Source organism: Staurois parvus, unplaced genomic scaffold (assembly GCF_062004578.1).
Source record: "Staurois parvus isolate SC_StPar_1 unplaced genomic scaffold, SC_StPar_1.0 ptg000217l, whole genome shotgun sequence".
Classification (NCBI taxonomy): domain Eukaryota; kingdom Metazoa; phylum Chordata; class Amphibia; order Anura; family Ranidae; genus Staurois; species Staurois parvus.
Window position 1 is genome coordinate 2,752,549 of NW_028318013.1, and position 22,525 is coordinate 2,775,073.

Below are 22,525 nucleotides of genomic sequence, written 5' to 3' on the forward strand. Positions count from 1 at the left end.
TTTGAGTTTAAGTCCACTCATTGTGCCTCATTGTTCATCACTGTGATACATGTTACGTAACAATAGCGAAATGTGGTAGTAGATTGATCCTAGCTTAGTTTTAGTTTCTGAAGTTGGTGGTTTGTAACAGTGTTTCCAGAGTACTCTGCTAGACCCTAAAAGGTAGTTTTTTTGATAGATTGAGAGTCTAGATTCACTATAAATGGGTTTAATTTTTACGGTTCCTAGATTTTTAAAGAATATGTAAACCCAACATTTAATTTTCCTGATATGTGCCTGCTGTACAATGTGTGGGGTAAAAAAGTATCCTGCTCTTTTTATTGCTTCCTTTGTGTGAAAACAAAATGGGTTGTTTCACAAGATGAGTGTTCGTATACTTTAAATTTCTCTTGCATTCATTGACGGACACAGCTTCTCTTCTTTAGTCTTGATTAAACAGGGTTTTATATCGCCACCTACAGGAGTAGGACACTAGGTAAAATAAACGCGACACCTCCTTTGGGCAGTCCTCTCTAGGCATAACCCCCCACTATAGGCAAGCCAGTTGTTTCTGCCTATTGTTTCAGGAGAAAGGATCTAGTTCTCCGCTGGGACCTGTGGTTCCATTTTTTTTTTTTTTTCCTCATGGGATATTTCCCTGCAGAGACCTTCAATCAATAGCCAGACTGGGCGATGGGCTGGATAATCTAGATCCAGTGGTCACACCAGTCTGGCCAACGAGTGCACGCAGACCTTTAGTTATGTGCTAGGTTGGCTGTGACAAGCCCCATCCTGGACCGGGGCGGCCAGCGAGTTAAATGTCTCACAGGGACACAGATGACCGAGCACCTATAGTCAGTGTCACGGTGTTACCCTGGCCTCCTGTGGTGAAGAGGTGGATGTCATGGGTACCTTACCTGCACGCTCCACTGATTCGGAAGGTAGATGCCCCCTTCTCTCCCTGGATGCGGTGTTGGGTGAGGGTGCTCCCTGGGGTTCAGATGACTTGGCCAACTGAGGTTGCTGGAAGAATTGTTGTGACTGGCAGGTTGCAGGATTAAATCCCAGCTAGCTCTGCTCCCTCATAATAAAGGAGGGGAAAAAAGGTATGAGCAGATGCGTTTCAAATGCCAGGTCATGTGTTTTGTATCCTACATATAGCCTCAGGTTTCTGGCAGTAGCTATATTCTATCCAGTTGCAGCCTTTGGGCTCCTGCTAGTCTAGGTTGACAGATACAGCCATGTTATTGATGGGGCTATCTTAGCCTTTTAAGGTAGTAATGGCCACCCACACTGGGTTTACTATTGCAGGGGCGGTTTTGCGTATAAAAAAATAAAAAATTACCATTTCTGTGTCAGCTCTATGACCAGTGTTGACCACAGAGCTGGTTTCCCAGACATTAACTAAATGGGCCATGGTTCTACAACAGGCTTTGAATTCTAGACGGGTCCCCAAGCATATGTGGAACTGATTGACCCAGTTAGTCCTGAGGTTGCATGCATACCATTTGTATATGAGGTTGAAATATGTTTGTGACTTGTCCCTTGATGCAGTTCCACTTCTCTCAAAACTGTTTTTGTGGTAGTACTCTGGCGAGTCCTTTGGCTCAAGTGTTGGTCTGCTGAGGTAGACTTTAGAGAAGGTCCTGGCAGATCTACCTTTCCAGAGCCACCTTTTATTTGAGGCTATATTGGATTACTTAATTAAGAACCTGGCAAAGGTTGCAAAACCACCTTCCTCACTCAGGCCAAGAAGGACCTGCATCGAAGCTCGTGGCCTGACTTCACTATGCATCAGCGGATTTTTTTGTTCCCCGGATGCTTCAGACATGGGCTCCAATCCCTTCAAAAGTCCAGCAGGCACTGCCAAGTGCCCCTAGTCCCAAAAGCCTTCCAAGGCCATGGATAATTCCTCTTCAGAATAAAGGTTTGACTCCACCCGATCTAGGGTGGGGGTCGCCTTCACCAATTCTCAGGCCCATTGACCTCCTTCATCCCTGGAAAGTGGGTCTGTGATCTCATTGTCTCCGGGTATAAGATAGAATTTCATTCCTTTCCATCGGAAACATTCTTTTCCTCCAATCTTCATTCTCACTAGAGAATTTACAGGCTGTGTACGGAGCTGTACAGGACCTACTCCTTAAGGGAGTGATTGTCTCTTGAGTTGTACCCTAGTTGGAGTGGTTCTGCTGTTTTGTTCCAGCTCTGTCCACCATGCACATCCCTGGTTTTGAATCCTGGCAGGCTGATTACTGCTCTTTCTGCTGGGGGATGCTGAATGTGATCTGCTGGTGTCCTGCATCCACCAAAAAGTTTTTGAGGTTCATGTCACGAATGAGGGATCCTCTGGCAGTTGCGACAGATGCACTGGTGGCGCCGTGGCATTAGTACTTTCTTGTGTAGATTCCTCATCTGCTGTGCATGATAGAGGCCGAAAGATTTCCTGTTATTCTGGTGGCTCCGGATTAGCCTCATTGTCCATGGTACACCAAGTGGTGTGGCTGGTTGCGGACTCTCCCTGGCGGTTGCCTTTTCAGGTGGACCTCCTTTTCTAGGGTCTGGTCTTCAACCCTGCTTTTACCGCTTCTGCCTTTTGACTGCATGGCTATTGAGAGCCAGGTTCTGAGCAACAGGGTAGGGTGTCTGTCTGGCTCTATGATTCCTACATTGTTGTAGGCTTGTAAGCTCTACCTCCTTGACGATATATCACCTCACCTAAATAGCTTATATAATTTGGTGTGAGACTTTCTCTGTTCTTTCTCGGTGGCTCTAATGTTGGCCTTTCTTCAATGGGGCAGTAACCAAGCACTTGCTTGGAGTACTATTAAAGGTCAGGTATCTGCTCTTGATGGTTTTCCTTCAATGCCCTTTGGCTGTACACTCCTTGATGCGGACCTTTTATTGAAGAGTATTTGCCGTGTAATACCCCCTCCCGTTCATTCTCCATTGCCACCGCAGGACTTGAATTTGTTTTTACTTTTTCTCCAGAAACCCCCTTTCAAGAGCATTTGGGTTTTTTCCCCTTGCTCTCTCTTGGAAAGTTGCCTTCCTGGTCACTCTCTCTGAAAATTTGGACTTCCCGTAAAGCTGCTTTGTCTTTTATAGGCCTCCCTATCTGATTTTTTTACAAGAATTTGGGTTTCTTTGTCCCTTTTCTTTCCTTCCAAAGGTGGTGTCTGATTTCCACTTGAATGGGTCTACCTTCCTTGTGTCTTTGGCCTTTGCACCCCAAGGAGGTGGCTTTGCACTCCTTGGCGATTCGTGTGTACCTATCCACCATGGCTGCCTTCCGGAGGTCTGATTCTCTAGTTGTTCCTTTCGGATGGTCCAAGAAAAAGGGTATAGTGGCGGCCTCCTGCCACTTTTTCCTGTTGTTAGGTTTGGCAGAAGATGGTTAAGTCAGAAACCTCCTTCCCCATTCCAGCACACTCCACCATGGAGGTTAGTGTCTCCTTGGTGTTCCGACATCAGGTGTCTTACTCAGGTTTGCACAGCGGCAACCTGGTCATCAATTCACACTAAATCTTATAAGATTGATGTCTTGGCATCCGTGGATGCTAGTTTTGGCTGCTACGTTTTTCAGGGTTGTCTGTAGTGTGTTGTGTTTTTTTTATTTTTTTTTTATGCCATGTTTGCCTAGTTGTTCCCTGGGTTCTCTTGCCCATCCCTCATTGTGACATTTTTTTACTGTCATATCCCTTTCTACAAGTTCATTGATGGACACCGCACCATCCCCATAATTATTATTATTCAGAATTTTTATATAGCACCAAGAGTTTACGAAGTGCTTTTACAGCACAGTTCAGTACAGAAGGAATAGGAGGGCCCTGTTTTAGGGTTGTGTGGGTTTTTTTTTTTTTTTTTCTGCCTAATCTCCTACACCTGTAGGTAACAGTATAAAACCCTGCTTGGTCAAAACTAAGAGAAACTGTGTCCATCAATTAACTCAGAGAAAGTGATTTTATGGTGAGTAACTAACAAATATTTTTTCTGTATTCCTTGTACTAAGCACAATGCATTTAGATTAGTACAACTTGCTTCCACTGTAAGTTTCTTCCTGTGCTCAAACAATGTTATGTCTTTTGCTCTTCTAGTAGCAAACTGCTTCAAGAACTGCGGCAGGAGGGGGCACAGTGCCTTGGATTGCTCTGTGCTGGTCTGAGCTATGAGGCAGAGAAGATCTTTAAGTGGATTTTTAACAAATTTAGCTCATCTTCTAAAGATGAAGTGAAACTACTTCTACTTTGTGCCACCTACAAAGCTTTGGAAACTGTAGGGGAGAAGAAGGCATTTTCATCAGTAATGCAGGTATGTTATAAATTACAGTAATAGTAAGAGCCACTGTGTTGTCTCCTAAAATGTTAGTGTACTGTTGAGTGTGGTATTCTGGGACTTAATACAGTCTGATTTTATAACTTGTAATCTTTTTAATGTTTGCATTCACATTTCTGTCAGTATCCTGACTTTGTTTTTAAAAGAGGAAAAAAAAATAATTTTAAGTGGTACAGTGCATTTGATAATGGTGATAGTTATACTGTGCTTACTGCTAAAAAGGCCAAGTTTACCTTTTCCAGAATATAGTAGGACATGGGGGTTGCTACCTGGGAGTTGGCTTCTGAGGGGACCCAAATGATGTACAGGTATGACAATGTTCTTTAACATTTTACAAAGCTTGGTGGTTTTTTTTTTTTTTTAATTTGCCCCCTTGACTGCATAAGCCATTTTCTGTAAAAGGTTAACATGGCCTTTAAACCTTTGGAAGTGACTGCTAGGTCCATTTCGACATTCCTGCTAGACACCAGTCCCAGCCATGCCCTGTGGACAACTGCACTCCTAGAACCACAGGAACCCTTGTATTATTTTCTTCAGTCTCCTTTGCTTCCTGGCTAGTGAACATGGCATTCCTGGGGGCAGCCATGTACTGTTGGGTTTGTTTGGCTTACAGAAATGGGGGCTGCTATAGGTGACACTACACTAAGCTATATTCCCTTATCCCTCGTACAGAGGCTACCATTACAGTACATTGGTTTTGACATGATAATTTGTGTGATACACAAGACACCACAGGGGTTTTTTTCTAAAACTGCATGGTGCAAAATCTGTATGGAAGCCAATCGGCTTGCAGGTTTTTTGTCAAAGCTTAATTGAACAAGCTGAAGTTAGAAGCTGATTGAGTATCATGCACAGCTGCACCAGAATCTGAGTGAATCGGTTTTAGTAAATCCCCCTTCCCCAATGTCTGGTACATAATCAGTCCGGACACTTAGTCTTTTACAGCCATACCCAGGAGGAGTAGTATAGAGTGTTTTTGGTTGTAATTCTAAGCATGCCCATGCTGTCTGTGAGAAAAATCTTATTAAATTAACAATAGTGTAAAAAAACACATTTTATTTTCTTTCTGCATTTCCCAAAAACCTGTGGCAAAAAACGAAGTCTTCAAAAGACCCGCCATGCCTCTTCAAGAATACCTTGGGGCGTTTGCTTTCCATAATATGGTTATTTTTTGGCGTTACCACTGTCCTGTTGCTCCAGGGCCTCCGAAAATGTGATGGGTAGTCTGGAAATTAGATGTGTAATGTATGCCCTTGGATCTCCTGAAGGTGCTTCTTGGATTTTGGGCCTCTATGCATCTAGGATGTGAAAGTCTCACATGCGTGGTATCCCCATACTTCGGAGGTGTAGCAGAATGTTTTGGGGTGTAATAAGTGTGTGTGAGTGAGAAACCGTTAAAATAACAGCTTTGTGAACAATTAAAATTACAACTTCAAAAATCTCTTACTAAATACCACGGACTGTCTACAATGAGATGAAAGATACAGTGGGGTGGAGGACTGGGAAAACCTGGTTTCCTGCAGGCAGACCATGCCAATTTGCTGCAATTTGAGGTGATGGAAGACTTTAGGCCGCTTCTGAGGCAAATTAAAACCTTGGATATTTTGTGAATGTACTTTCAAAGGGGGCGAAGCCATGACGGAATCAGTGTAATCCGCTCAGCAGAAAAGGCATAGGTCGGCCAACAATTTCCATTCTCAAGGACAGCCCGTCCATGGCGTCCCGAAACCCTGCAGAAAAAAAGAACCAAAAGAGAAGAAAAGAAAAGCGAGAGACAAAGAAACACGAAGAGCATGTACAATGGTATAACCATATCACTATGATCAACATATCTATGGTGAAATACGAAAGGCAACAAACATAAACTGGGAACCGGGCAATAACCTAGCCGAATCCCCTGTCAGTAGAAATACCAGGCACCTGAGGAGGGGTGAGGGGCAAGTATTGTATTTCTGTGGGGGGCCCTATAGAGGCTGATGTGTTTGGTGGGCGTGGAGCGCCGTTAGAATGCGGCCATCTCATGTTGCTGCTCATGAGTGCCCCCCTAAACCTTGTGTTTTACCAAAGAAATTTAGTCTAATACATTTTGGCCGTAATTTATTTGCACAACTGTATAACCCAAACTAAGAAAAACATGTTTGTCTTATTTTTCTCAATTTTGTTTAGCAAAAAATAAAAAGACCGTGGTGAAGAAATGCCACCAAAGGAAAGTTGCATTTGTTTAAAAAATTTAAAAAAAAATTCATTTGGGTACAGTGTTGCTTGTCTTTAGTAATTGTCATCCAAAGTATGACAAAAATTGGCCTGGGCAGGAAGGAGTGAAGTGTCTGGTCTTAGGGGTGAAGGTAGTTGCCTTGGATGCAATCCTCTTTGCCCAGTCTGGCTCCAGAGCTCTTCAGCTCAATATCCTGGCGGTATAGTACGAACGTCAGGAGTCCTTGGATCTGCCAGTACATCTGACTCACAAGAAAAGGTTATCTTTGGAATGCTGGATACATGGAAATCAATCTTTCTGTTGAATTGGAAGCCCTTGATGACAGATGCCAGCCTGTTGCGCTGAGGTGGGGTTCTGGAGAAAGTGGTCATCAGAGGAGTGGAAGTTGCTGATTAACATCCTGGAACATTGGGCCATTCCGCATGCTCTAATACACTGGTCTGTGTACCTTTTTTAGGATCTCCTTGTCATGGTACAGTTGGTCAGTGCCACAGTAGTGGCATGTATCAACCATCAAGGGACCAGTAGTGCTGTCTTGGGAAGAACTTTACTTTTTAGCCCTCTGTTGTGTACATATCCCAGTTTTGAAAATTTGCTGTTGGACTCTCAGCCATAAGGAGCTGAATGAAGAAGAATGAACCCTTCGCTCAGAAATGTTTGCAGGGATTTGGTTTGTGTTGGGAGACTCCAAAAGTGGATCTTTTTACATACATATTTACAAAAAAAAAAAAAACTGGAAAGGTTTTTGTCTCATGTCATCTCTCCACAGCAGTGTCTTACTCTCCTTTTACATAGGATAAAGGTGAGCGGGCACTCTGATGATCCTGCAAGCACCATCTTAGCCAAGAAGAACATGGTATGCAGACATTGTCTATCTCTTGACAGTTGAACTGTGGCCTGCTCCTGATCTGCCAAATTTACTGTTACAGGGTGCAGTCTTCTATCCTGCTTTGGTCACTGGCTTGATGGGCATCGCTTTTGATGCCCAAGTCCTGAGGGATAGTAGTGTTTGTCTCTGTAATTCCTATAAGCAAATGTATTGTTTCTGTGACCCCTACTCTCCTTAATGCAAGAAATTTTACCTCCAGAAAGGTGCACAGTACATGAAAAGCACTAGTGTAAAGAAGTCTGTGGCTTAAGTACCATCAAGGGAGAGATCTCGGCCTTAGTCGTGTTTCAGAAACTATCACATTTTATTGCTTGTTAAAAGCCTTTGTGCTAGATGGCACTGTTAATTGTTCCTCCTGTGTGTCGAACTGTCCTTCCCTAACCCCCTTCTTTGTCTCCATCGGACTCCAGGTTTCAGTAAGCACTTGACCTCGAAGATTTACCCCCCTTCCTGACCAGGCCATTTTTTTTTTTTTTCTTTTTATTCTGCGCGGTTTTGTTTTTTTGTTTGTTTTTTTCCTCCAAGTTTAACAGTGCTGTACATAAACAAAGTTTACTTTTTGCGCTCTAAACAAAAAGACCGACAATTTTGAGAACTTTTTTTATTTTCTGCTACAAAACATATTTAGTAATAATAATAATAAAAAAAAAAAGAAATTAAAAAAATCTAATTTCTTCATAAATTTAGGTCAAAATGTATTCTGCAACATCTTTTTGGTGAGAAAAAATTTAATTAAAAAATCCATTAAGCATATATTTATTAGTTTGTGCAAAAGTTATAGCGTCTACAAACTATGGGACATACTTGAATTAAAAAAAAAAATATTTTTTATACTAGTAATGACTGCAATCGGTAACTTATAGCGGGACTCCGATACGATATTGCAGTGGAAATTTTTACACTGACACTTTGTGGGAACCAGTGACACTAATAAAAATGATCAGTGCTAAAAATATTAACTGATCACTGTACTAATGAAACTGGCTGGGAAGGGATTAAACATCTAGAGTGATCAAAGGGTTAACTTTGTGTGCCGCTATGTTTGGTGTACATTAGGTATTCCTTTTTACTAGGGAAAGTAAAGGATCATGTTCCCAGTTTTGCAGGGACACACGATCCTACTCCCCCCATCAGAACAGAGCTCTGCCTATTTTACATAGGCAGAGCTCTGTTCTGTGTCCTGCCTGATGATCGGTGGGTGTCGGTGGACATCCGTTCACCAGCACTTGCAGATCAGCTTCTGCTGTGAGTGTTCACAGCAGAAAGAAATCCGCTGGCAGCGCACATGCCCCCTTTTGCGGAAGTGCAAAATTGCGTGTATATATGTATATATATAATGTGTGTGTGTGTGTGTGTATATATGTGTGTGTGTGTGGCGGACTGTCCTGTAGCATTAAATCTGCTATAGGGCAGACCTTAAGCGATTTTAAACTTTGTGTCAAGCTCAGTGAAGTTCAAAGAAATGCTCAAAACAGACAAGACCAAGTTAAAACCAAACTCTAGGTTTCGTTTCATATTAATTTGTTTGGGCCAATGTGGCCCAATCAAACTATTTCCATTACAAAGAAATGCATCATCTATAAAAAAACTGTATTTGGCACCAGCTACATCTAGTATACAGCTTGGTGTTCTGGCAGTGGTATGGAGACTTTAACATCCTGTTCCCAGAACACAATATAGTCAAGCTGAGTGCTGCTCATCTGTTCACAGGAAGCTTTGTTTTTTTTAAAAATACAAGCCTTCCTCTGGTTGGCTGAGGTGGAGATCATAATGTCATCCACCCGCCTTTCCACCTTAGCCAATACGAGGAAATGAATACAAACCTTCCTCTGGATGGCTGAGTTGGAAATTGTAATATCCACCTGCATTTCCACCTAAGCCAGTTCAAGGAAGCCTTGTATTTAAGTCCTAAAATACAAAGCTTCCTGTGAATGGCTGGCTGAGCAGTCCTCAGCCTGACCTGTTATTCCAGAAACCAGACTGGAAGATCTTCATTGCTGCTGGAGCACAACACTGTATATTATATGTGACTGATGCTACATATAGTTTATACAACACTGAAAGCAGGTGCCTCAGTAATGGAAATGGTATCCCAAACAAACTAAAGTGATCTGAAACATCCAGTTAAGTTTTAACTTGGTCTGGTCTCTTTTGCAGACTTTTCCTTTGAAACTCTGAGAGATTTCCTTGTTGCTTCTCATGCTTCTCAAGGTTGTGTGTTGTTGTTGGTGCTCTTTCTTAAAAGGTGGTATCTTTGTTCTGTCTGAATTAATTACTGGGCGATTTCAGCATCAAGCTTTGTTTTTTGTTTTTTTTCCTCCAAGTTTATAAGGCTGCTGCGCATCCTTTTTCTCACCTGTTTACTAAATTATATTAGGTAGATGTTCACACCTCTGTGAAGCTCAGCAGCCCCTACTGCATCAAAATGCTGATAATTTATTTGCTTTACCCTGTCTACAGCTTCAAAGCTTATGTTCAGCCCTTTATTTCAGCAAAAGACTAGGCCCACAAAGTCCACCAAGTCTTACACAAACCCCTCTTCCAAATTAGGGGCACCGTCCCTTCTAAGAGCAAGAGGCTGTCCATTACAGTTGTCTAGCTCTGGATCTCAGATGACCAAGACCTGTGGGTTCAATCAGTAGTTTTAAAGGGGAACAAAATAGAGTTCAAAACTTTACCCCTGCAGTATTCTTCTCTCAAATCAACTAAAATCTGCCTAAGGATGCCAGGATTTGCATAATTCCCTGAACCATCTCCAGTTTGTCGTAATGCCTTTTGGCCTATCTTCTCCCAGAGTATTCACAAAGATCAAGGCACTTCTTCTTGCCCTACTCTTGGCATCCAGGTCACAGGTTATCTGGACAACCTTCTGAAGGATTTACAGCTGTCAGCAAACATCCACAGGACAATTTGGATGCTCCAGGCTTTCGTTTGAGTGGTCCATTTCCAAAGAAACGCTCTCCAGCCTTCTCCATCTGAAATGCTTGAGTCTAGCCCTGGGCACATCCCAAGCTAAAATTTTCCTTGCAGAGAAGAAAATGCTCTCTTGGAGCGCACGCTCAGAAGTTAAGGTCAAAAGGACATCAATCGATGAGATTCTTCATGGGGGTTCTAGGCTTCTTGGTAGTCTCTTGAGGCTGTTCCATTTGCTCAAATTCCATTTGCTGCCGCTTCAGCACAACTTGTTGACCTGGGAAAAGCATGTTCCTTCTCTTGACTTTCCCATGCTCTTGTCAACCCAGCAAGGAACTCTCTAACTTGCTGGATATCCAGCCCGGCCTTAAAGTGTTACTAAACCCAGGACCCTGCATTCACTATATCTGGTCTCCCACAGTTCACAGAACATGTAAATGCAATCATTTTAGTAATTATAAACTGCTAAATACCTTTTTCATCAGCAGTATATAGCAGTGTTGTGACTTCTATCAGTGTCCAGCCAAGCACTGGTTAAAGCATGTAGGAGGAGTTTTCATTCTCCTCTGACTGTCCTATGAGATTGCATAACACCTGACCCTCTGTCTGAACAGCACTGATTGGCCCTGTGCCAATCACATCACCCTCCCCAAAAAAAAGCTCTCTAGCCATACACCAAACTGAGCATGTGCAGAGTGCCTCCTAGGACTCTGTGCTATAAGATGGTTTGGGAACTGTGGAAGAAGGGGAGGATCAGAGAAGACCAGATCAAACCACCTTTTTACACAATACGGAGCTCAGAGCATTCAAAATGACTCCAACACTGCACCCCCCCTCCCCCCTCTACAGGGACGCCCTATCAGGGTACAATCTGACAATGCCACAGTGTGGCCTTAATTAACCATAAAAGGGCACCAGTGATTCTTAGTCTTGTAGGAAGCAAGCTGGATAAGCTCTTGGACAGAAACTTACTGTCCAGATGTCAATACAATCCACATCCCAGGAGTGGGCAACTGGAGCTCAGGTTACCTCAGTGGTATCTGCAACCTTTGTATGTTAGAGATGGGGGAGCCCACAATGTGGATATTCTGGCTTTCAGTTTCAACAGCAAGTTACCTTTGTCTGTGGCCAGGTCCAAAGATCCTGTAGCTCTGGCATTGGATGCCTAGATAATCCCCTGGTCTTAGTTCACTCTAATCTACGACTCCTTCCGGTGTGTATTCTACCTTGTCTGCCCCTCAAAATAGATCAAGGCAAGAAGCTGGTGATTATTATTGGACCAAATTGGCCAAGAAGAACCTGGTAAACAGACATACTCAAAGTACTAGGAGATGACCCCCTGGCTGTTGAAATACAGATCTTAAGAGATACAGGTATGAGTTTACCTTCCCTACCTTGCTAAAAGCAAGAAGAGGCACTTCCAGAAAGCCCTATTATACCTTGATCTATTTCTTTGTCTTGTGTGTGAATATGGGCACTTCATTCCCAGAAATTTTACAGTGCTTTGCATTCTGACCTTCTTATAATTTGGACTTGACCAAGATTGACAGACCTCAAGCACCTTTAAAAACAGGTTTTGGCCTTCTCCATCCTCATCCAAAGACCACTGGGCTCACTATCCTTTGTCAAAACCTTCTATACAGGCAGTTTCTTGCTCCCCAACCCCCTCCCCATGCCCTTCTCTTGCAGCAGCATGTGCTTCCTTTGGACCTTAACTTGGTTTGCACTGTCCTGTAAACAAAATAAAAAATGGATAAGCCTATAACCCAGTGTCTACACCTAACGTGTTCTGTGCTGTGTTCCAAGATGTGGAATTTACAAGTAAGCCAAATTCCTACTTTTTTTTGGTTTACCAGCAAAATCCTAAATCCTCGATAGTCAATCACAGAACACGGCTATCCCTTTCTTCAGCAGCAAATATAATCGTTATTCCTGAATTATTAAGCTCATAAAAGAAATGCAAAATGGCTTTGGAGCCTAACTAGTTAATATACTCAATATCTCTTCACTGTGTAAACTGCTATACACTAATGCAGTTAGCCTTACGTTCACACTTGTTGCGGATACAGCAGCCCATTCAGTTGAATGGTCTGTTGTACTGGCGAGAAACCTGGGAAAAGCAGTCCCAAACCCTTTTTTTTTAAACAAAAAATGTGCCATAGGGAAACCTGTGGTGCTGTGTCAAAAACATCTGCTAAAGAGCAATGCATTTTGCCTGTGGGCCGCAAACGTGCGTGCCCCACTGTTCTCCCACCATTTTTCACAACTGAGTTTTGATATGTGTGGCCAATGACATCTACTTTTACGTTGTGCAATTTTGAGATCATAAATAGCATAAGATGCTGCTAAAGTGGTTCTCAGTCTTCTCTGGAAAGAGGTTATAGTGATTTTAAAGGCTTATTTTTATTTTTTTTAAATAACAAACATGTATACTTACCTGCTTTTTGCAGTGGTTTGGCGCAGAGCAGCTTGGATCCTCCTCTTCTCAGGTCCCCCACTGGACTCCTGGCCCCTTGCTCTTGTCGGGTGGCCCCATAGCAAGCACCTTGCTATGGGGGCACCCGCTGTCCCATGTGTCCATTCACACCCAGAGCCGTGGTTCGGCCCCACCTCCCTCTCTCCTAGTGAGAAGTGGGCTGTGATTTGACAGTAATGGGAACCACTGGCTTCTGCTTCTGTCTTGGTCAATAAGGAAATGGAGTCCAGGGATAGCTGAGACTCCAGTGCATATTGCTGGATTTAGAGGGGGCTTAGGTGAGTATTCATGTGGGCTGGGGAGGATGCTGCACAGAGAAGGTTTTTTTACCTTCATGCATAGAAAGCATGAAGGAAAAAAAAACCTCGAGCCTTTAAAACCGCTTTAATACATACCTATTCTGCTGCCTGTTTTGCCGACCTATCTTCAGAATCTATACTGGCTGAAAAATCAGTATCTGACACCCTTCTGGGAGTGTTAGTTTCCCGATACCCTTCTGAGCTCTGTTCCTTCCTCTGGCCCGATGCTTCTGCTGGGTCTTATAGTAATGTAATAATTGGAGGAAGGAACCACAGCACACAAAGGGGTTCCAGGCATCCAACACTCCCAAGTTTTTTTTTTTTTTTTTCTTAAAGAGAGAAAAAAAAAAATTTCCTTGCCATTGGCTGTTGACTACACATAGGCTTATACAGGATTGTCCCCTGCATGTTTCTGGTCTCCAGAGATGACTCCTTGAAAGTCTAGGGGGATCTACTTCTAATAAAACTAATTTTATATTTTGTTTTTACAAAAAAAACTTTTTTGTTTGCATATACACACTATCTTTGTTGTATATGTAAAAATGTAATATGACACAATATTGGGTATTAGCAATTTTTTAACAAGAGCACCTCAGAAGTTGCCTCCTTTTTGTCAGAGTTTATCTAATTTGAAACCTTGGAAGGAGTTTTCCAAAGTGAGTAGCAGGTTGCTACTCTGACATTTTACTTCTGTCTGTAGATTTTGACTTTAGCCAGTTGTCTAAGTAGTGTGTGTGTGTGTGTGTGTGTGTGTGTGTGTTTTTTAACCAAGTGGATAAGGACTTAATGTAAAGGGTAAGGGAGGAGAGCTCCACTTGCTGGATACACCCAAAAAAAGGTTAAAAATCCCAAAAATTGGGTGGGCCTGGTCATGGTGCTGAGTAGGAGCGTGCAGTAGGAGCTCCATGTGCCTGCCAGAATGAAGGGAGAAGGGCAGTAGCGGACATACCTTGGGTCTGCGGAGAGTGCGGTCCATGGCTTGGTGAGGGAGTCCTGGGGGCTCTGTTGGTCGAGCTGGGGTTGTGGAGTGGTTCCCGGTGGGTGGTACAGTGTGAGGAGGAGGACTGGTGGAAGTGAAACGGGAATCCGGGGGGATGAAGACCGCGCGGTCCCCTGCCATTACAGAGGAGAAGTGAGGCAGTAGAGGAGGACCATGCCCCCGGGTGCACACCCCTTAAATCCCCACACCAAGAAAAATGTGGATGGACAGTAATGCACAAAGTGGACACTGAACAACCGGAGAGAGTGATCGGGCTGCAGAAGGCAGAGATTGGTGAGTGCTTGAAGTTAACAGCACTTGTGTAATGTGTGTGAACTGAGTAGGTGATTGAGGAAAACAAAAGTGCAGAAGTTGGTGGGAAGCAGATAGAGGGGGTCACCCGGTAGAATGTAAAGTGGAACCCCAGTAGTGTCTGGTCCGGTCCATAACCTCTAATCCTCTAGATCGGATGTAAAGTGGCAATAAGGATACATTCCAAGGCAAAACAAGAATAGCTGGAAGATGGCAAGATGAAGCGTAAACCAGCAAAAGGTGGAGGAGTAAAAACACCTAAGATACCTACTAGTACAATAAAAAAATACATGCCCCCACAGAAGAGAAGTCCTGGGAGCCAGACCCCTGAGAGGCAATGGGGGAGCCAATGGAGAATTAGTAATGGGGAATAATAGTGGAGACCAATCTAGTCTGTCAGTGGAAGCAACAGATCTGAGTCAAGGTAAAGAAAATTTAAATAAGTTGGATATAAGGAGCATAAGAGAACAAGGAGTGGAAGCTCAAATGCCTACAAAAATGGAAATAGTACATACTGTATGTTCGCAAAGTTAGAACACTCGCTGAAGAATATGGCAAAAATACACAAGGACTTGGGCCAAATATTGTCTTGAGTGGAAGAAACGGAAGGTAAACTGGATAAACATGCCCAAATAAAAACAGCTTAAGAACCAATTGGAGGAATTGCGACATGAACAAAGAAGAATGCGCTATAAATTAGAAGATCAGGAGAACAGAAACAGAAGTAACAATCTGAGGATGTGGGGGTTACCCGAAGCTGCACAAGGAGAAAATTTAGGAGATGTAATGATTATAGTGCTTAATCCACCAATAGACCTATACCAGGATAAAGAGACCCCATGGAGTATCCCCTGGAACCTCATGGGATGTGATTAGTAAGGTTCCACTATTTATAGGACAAAGCAAGAATATGGGAGAAGATGAGAGGAATTCATGAAATATCATACAAAGGGACAGACTTGCAAATCTATGCAGATATAGCACCAGAAACATTAGCAAGAAGGATTTTGAAACCTCTGTTGGAGCAAATGCAAACACAAAATATCAAATAATTTGGGGGCTTTCCTGCATGCCTGGTGGAATGGAAAGATGGACAGTCTAAGGTTTCCGGAAGATCTTCAGGATTTCTGTACGAAATTTAGGATTGCAAGCTCCGGATAGCCCAAATTGGTCTAATGGAAAAAGGGAGGAGCTGGGACTGGAGGTGGCAAGTAATCTCAAGAAGAAGAGGTGCAGCAGAGATGAGATGAGTTGGAAAGGAAGAAAGAACAAGAGAAAGAAGAAAACAATTTTTGAGACTCTTAAAATAAAGGACATTAAAAGGGGGGATAGGGAGGGAGGAAGAGGTGGATGGGAGGTTGGTGAGAAAGGGGTACTTCGAAACTCTCCACTGGTTCCAAATCTATTATACAGATTGTTCTCTGTGTGACCCAAATGAAAAACGGTTTTAGTATTAGATGTTTGATAAGAACGTAGTTCATTTTATGACCTATAATGTAAAAGGATTGAATACTCCGGTTAAAAGACATTTACCTGGGAAATATGGCAGCGCTCAATTGATATTGTATTCTTACAAGTGACACATCTATCTCTAGATACAATAGGTAAATTACAATCAAGTCAATATCTGACCTTGTATTATGCAGATTCGCCAATAAAACGAGCTAAAGGAGTAGCGATTGGGATGGCAAGCAATGTAAGATTTAATATAGAAGACAGACTGGTAGACCCACAGGGTCGGTTTTTGTTTTTGAAGGGGAATTTATATGGTATGGAATGTACGCTAGCAAATATTTACTGTCCATATAAGAACTCTGTGTTCTAGAGGAGACACTAAGGAAACTGATGGATTTTAAGAAAGGGAAACTAATTGTGGCTTTGCATGGATCTGCAGATGGATATTTCTTCGCATGTACAGAGGGAGGAAGTAAACATTTAAAAGCTTTAAAAAAAATGTTACTATAGTGTTAATTGATAGATGTTTGGAGAATTAAACACCCAGGGGTAAAGGACTACACGTTCTATTCCTCTGTACATGCAGTATATACCAGATTGGAGTATATTATGATAGAGCATAGATTACTGGAATTGTTGGTTAAATCGAATATTGAAGTTGCAACATTATCAGACCATGCACCATCCACAATGAAGTTAAAAATGGGAGGGGTTTCAGATAAGATAAATGCATGGAAATTAAACGACTCACTGTTGCAAGATCAGGAGACTGAAGAAAATTTTAAAAAAAAGGAAATTGAGCAATGCTTTCAGTTAAATAAAACAGAGGGTTTCTCGACGGCCACAGTATGGGAAGCCTATAAGGCCTTTTATAAGGGGTATCCTAATTTCAGTAGGGGCAAAAAAAAAAAAAGAATACGGGCTGAAAAGATAAGAATAGTACTAGAGGAAATACAGGAATTAGAACAAGTGCATAAAAGAACAGAGAGGGAGGTACACCACAAGATATTAAAAAGAGAAGAGTTAAATGATTCACTGGTACCGGAGACTAAAAGGGTTTTCATTATAGTGGCAAAAGAAATACACCAATGGGGGAATAGACCAGGGAAAAACTTGGCAAAGATATTAAGGGAAAAGAAATCAGTAAATTCTATAGAGAAGATCAGGAATAAATCAGGGGAGATAGTATATCCAACTAAAATGATAGCACATTCCAAGAATATTAGTCTGCTGTATGCAGTTAAACGCAAAGATCAAGGTGACCCGGGAGGGAGACAGAACAAAAATTCAGGCATTTTTAAAAGCAGCGGGATTACACAGATCAGGAGAAGAAAGAGTGGCAATGCTGGAAAATCCAATAACACAGGAGGAAATACAAGCAGCATTAAAGAGTACAATAACAGGTAAGAGCCTAGGGTCTGATGGGTACACAGTAAGATATTACAGGAAATTTAAAGAACAGCTAGTGCCCAGAATGTGCGAATACATGAATGCATTAGAAGGGATGGAAATGAGGAAAGAGTCGCTACTGGCACACATTGCAATTATACCTAAAGAAGGAAAAGATATATCTCAGTGCCAGCCAGCTATAGACCAATATCATTGCTGAATGTAGACACAAAACTATATGCGAAAGTTATTGCTAGTAGGATAAAAGATCTAATGCCAGAATGGGTGCACTCTGATCAGGTGGAATTTGTACCAGGGAGAGAAGGAGATAATTGGTCTGATATCATTGCTCCTCCTGCAAAAGAGAAGTCCCCAGTTATCTTCCTGTCAATAGACGCCGAAAAAGCATTCAACAGAGTAGACTGGGGATTTATGATGGGTACCTTTTAGAGGTACAGGTGAAACTTGAAAATTATAATATCATGCAAAAGTTCATTTATTTCAGTAATGCAACTTAAAAGGTGAAACTAATATATGAGAGAGACTCATTACATGCAAAGCAAGACCGCTCAAGCTGTGATTTGTCATAATTACGATGATTATGGCTTACAGCTCATGAAAACCACAAATTCACAATCTCAGAAAATTAGAATATTACATGCAATCAATAAAACAAGGATTGTACATAGAAAAAGATCTGACCTCTGAAAAGTATAAGCATGCATATGTACTCAATACTTGGTTTGGGCCCCTTTTGCAGCAATTACTGCTTCAATGCGGCATGGCATGGAAGCTATCAGCCTGTGGCACTGCTTAGGTGTTACGGAAGACCAGGATGCTTCAATAGCGGCCTTAAGCTCTTCTGCATTGTTCGGTCTCATGTCTCTCATCTTTCTCTTGGCAATGCCCCATAGATTCTCTATGGGGTTCAGGTCAGGCGAGTTTGCTGGCCAATCAAGCACAGTAATCCCACGGTCATTGAACCAGGTTTTGGTGCTTTTGGCAGTGTGGGCAGGTGCCAAGTCCTGCTGGAAAAAAGAAGTCAGCATCCCCATAAAGCTAGTGTGCAGAAGGAAGCATGAAGCTCCAAAATCTCCTGGTAGACGGCTGCGTTGACCCTGGACTTAATGAAGCACAGTGGACCAACACCAGCAGATGACATGACTAGCCAAATCAATACAGGCTGTGGAAACTTCACACTGGACTTCAAGCATCTTGCAGTGTGTGCCTCTCCATTCTTCCTCAATACTCTAGGTCCTTGGTTTCCAAATGAGATGCAAAAGTTGCTCTCATCAGAAAAGAGGACTTTGGACCACTGAGCAACAGACCAGGTCTGTTTTTATTTAGCCCAGGTAAGACGCTTCTGATGTTGTTGTTTGTTCAGGAGCGGCTTGACAAGAGGAATACGACATTTGAAGCCCATGTCCAGGATCCGTCTGTGTGTGGTGGCTCTTGATGCACTGACTCCAGCCTCAGTCCACTCCTTGTGAAATTCCCCAACACTTTTGAATGACCTTTTCCTGACAATCCTCTCCAAGCTGCGGTCATCCCTGCTGCTTGTGCACCTTTTTCTTCCACGCTTTTCCCTTCCACATAACTTTCTATTAATGTGCTTTGATACAGCACTTTGGGAACATCCAACTTCTTTTGCAATTACCTTTTGAGGCTTTCCCTCCTTATGGAGGGTGTCAATGATGGTTTTCATTAAACATTTTTTATTTTTCTATTTTAGTTTTATTTCTAGTTTTATTTTATTTCTATTTTAGTTTTCTATTAAACATTCCGGATATGATAAAACTTTATTTATTTTAGTTTTATTTCTAGTTTTATTTTATTTCTATTTTAGTTTTCTATTAAACATTCCGGATATGATAAAACTTGAAACACAAAATCATAAATTATAATTTAATTAATAATCATAAAAAATAATAATATAATAATAATCAATTTAATTCAATAATATAATCAAACCAAAAACACTGAAATTTGAAATACAGAGGCAAATTCGCACATCGCTGAGCAAAGTCGCAAAATCGTTTTCAGTGTCTGATGACGAATTTCCCCACAAATCATTATCACTCAATTCTGCAAGTGGTTCTGATTTACTATCGCTGTTCTAAAACCGCTTTTGATGTCAAGGGACGCTTTTTGGCCGCCATGGACTTTTCTAAGTTTCCAGGCAGAAAGAACAGTCAAAATGCAGGCAGGGCACAGGACAAAGCAGTGGGGACAAAATGTATGTGAAATGCAGTGAAAAAACAATGACAGCAAAAATGTCATTTTTTAAAAATTTTAAATTTCCCGCCGGTTCCGCCACCCGAATGTTCCGACGTCACGGGGACCGGAACACGGAAGTCAGATGCCGGCATCCGCCGGAGGAGATGGACGGGGACGCTGCAGGGGACACATCGTGGGAGCGAAGGACAAGGTAAGTGCTGCAGGGACCCCCAGAGAACGCTGCATGGTAAGCCCGTGTGTAGCTCGGGGTTACCGTTCTTGGTATAGAAATTCTACCCCGAGCTACACTCGGGAAAACCGCTAAGGAGGTTAACAAGTGGGAGGCACATATGCAAACTGTTGTAATTCCTACACCGTTCACCTGCTTTGAATGTAAATCCCCTCAAATTAAATCTGACAGTCTGCAGTTAAAGCACATCTTGTTCGTTTCATTTCAAATCCATTGTGGTGGTGTATAGAGCCAAAAATGTTAGAATTGTGTCGATGTCCCAATATTTATGGACCTGACTGTATGAAAGGGATACAGGTCGGAGATATGGAACTTGAAGTGGCGGCATACGCAGATTTGTTACTCTATGTTGTAAACCCTAGACTAACATTACCAAACTTAATCAGCATGTTAATAAAATATGGAGAGTTGTCAAAATTTAAAAGTAACCTTGCAAAGTCAGAGATATTGAATATTAATCTATCGATGGTAGAGACAGGCAATACAAGCAAAGTTTCCTTCCATTTGGAGAGATGAGGAATTAAAATACTTAGGAGTTAAGTTAACACTGTCATTGAAGGGTAATCATGAAAACTATATCCCGCTAATTAATGAGATAATGGAGGAAAATATGTTGTTATTGCCAAAAATCTTCTATAAATTTCAAATGTTACTGATCTATTTGCTGCTGGTGTACATCAGGGTCTTACAAAAAATAGTAATGAGCTACATATGGGTAAATAAAAGACCAAGGGTTAAGCAGGAGGTAATATGTAGGGAGAAAATAAATGGGATCTAAACATGCTGGATATTTAAAATATATATTATTTTGCAGTTATATTGTCACGAATAATGGATTGGGTGTACAATTCACAGGGGAAAAGTTGGGTAAAGATTGAAAAAACAGTGAAGTTCAGTTTGTATAAGATTATTTTGATTCGACAACAATACCGAATGTTAGCGGAAAACAATTGTATTTTAACACGGAATGTATTGAGGATATGTGCTTTAGTGTATAAACAGATTGGATGGGGGTATAATTCACCATTAATAACACTAATTGGCACAAAATATTTTACATCTGGGTGGGGGAGTATTTTGGGGATGTGGATAAAAGATAGGAATGCACATTTAAAGGATATTATGAAAAAGGAAGAAATATGTTCTTTTCAGGAGTTGAAACACAAAAGAGGTATGTTTTATGTGATGGATGAATGTAAATATCACCAACTGAAACACTTTGTCGCAGCACTTCCACAGCCAATAAGAGTGAAAATTTGCACCCATTAGAACAACTGATGAATATAAAAGGAGCACAAAAACATTGCATTTCTCGTATTTACAAGACAACTTGCTATAATATTTGAACCGGTTTTTCCACAATACATGGAAAAATGTGAAACGGAATTAGGAACACGAATGAACAACAGAAAAAGAAAATATTTATAATTGCACGTGGGGCAATAGACATGAATACATTAGAGATGACCTACAAATTCCTAATAAGATTGTATGATACGCCGAGTAGTTCATAAGTACCACCCAGAGAATTCTTCGCTCTGTTGGAAGGGATGTGGGAGAGAGGGCACAATGGCACATATATGGTGGGATTGTTGCAAGATACAGGATTTCTGACAGAGGATAGTGCAACAAACAATAGAAATTACAGGAGAAAGTATAATAATGAACCCATGTATGTATGTTTATTTCATAATACTGGTCTTACAGTAACACAATATAAGAACACAATTGTATTTAATTTAATTAATGCAGTGAAAGGGTTCATACCCACATTTTGAAAGGCCCTAGAAGCACCAAATGGTAAAGATTGGATAACGGGTAGAATATAGCTACAGGAAAGAGCAACTTTATTACAGTGGAGAGGATATAATGAGAAAATTATAAAATGCATGGGAGAGATGGTGTGAATTTAAGACTACACAGAAATATGCTGACCTGATGGGATAGGAGGAGCAGGAAAGAGTAGAGAGGAGAACAGAGAGAAAAGAGGTATAATAAAGGTGAAGAGAGAGAGTAAATAGAAGAACAAGAGGAGAAGGGGAGGTTTTGAGAGATGGGAAAAGGGGAGGAGGGAAAAATTTGAATGTAAAATGAGCAGTAGAAGATTGCGTTAGTTTTGGAATTTTGCAAAATGTAATCAATGAAAAATGTAACAAATGAAAAATCCCTACAATTTAAACATCTTAATGGCTCTTTTCTGTTTTTTTTATTGAGTGTTTTAATGTGTTTCATCTGTTTCAGTTGGTTATGACCAGTCTGCAGTCTATATTGGAGAACCTGGACACGCCAGAATTGCTGTGCAAATGTGTAAAATGTATCTTGCTTGTGTCCCGGTGCTACCCACACATCTTCAGCACAAACTTCAGGGTAAGTGTTTTCTTAAAGCGGAGTTCCAGCTGGAAAAAAAAAAAAGTCAGCAGCTACAAAAACTGTAGCTGCTGATTTTTAAAACACAGCCACTTGCCTTCCCTTGATCCAGCGGTGTTCTTACCACCGCCGGTTTCACCGGCCATCTTCTCTCCCTGGCGCCGGCATGTTTAGTGTGGGCACCCGGCTGTGACAGCTTGTGGCTTCACAGCTGGGTGCCCACTGCGCATGCGCGAGAAGCGTTGTGCTTTGTGAATGGCCCCGAGGTAGTCTTCTGGGACCTTTCATGTGTCCCAGAAGACTACGGGGAGGAAGGGAAGATAACTATTGCTTCCAATCGCCTAGGCGATCGCAGTGGGAGCTGGTACCTGCTCCCCAAAGCTGCCAATCCTTAATGGGGAGCGGGGGACAAAGCATTAAAGCGTAACTTCCCCTTTTTGGTGGAACTCCGCT

General features: G+C 41.8%; 1 protein-coding gene across 2 annotated transcripts in view; it reads left to right on the forward strand.

The window, feature by feature from the left end:
- The window catches only part of SMG1 (SMG1 nonsense mediated mRNA decay associated PI3K related kinase), a 283,265-nt gene that overhangs the window by 37,268 nt on the left and 223,472 nt on the right, over window positions 1-22,525 (forward strand). For both annotated transcript variants that reach the window (XM_089679071.1, XM_089679072.1), the window contains exons 6-7: window positions 4,074-4,287; window positions 21,947-22,072. In XM_089679071.1, coding sequence (XP_089535197.1) covers window positions 4,074-4,287; window positions 21,947-22,072 — 340 coding nt within the window. The remainder of the gene's footprint in view (window positions 1-4,073; window positions 4,288-21,946; window positions 22,073-22,525) is intronic.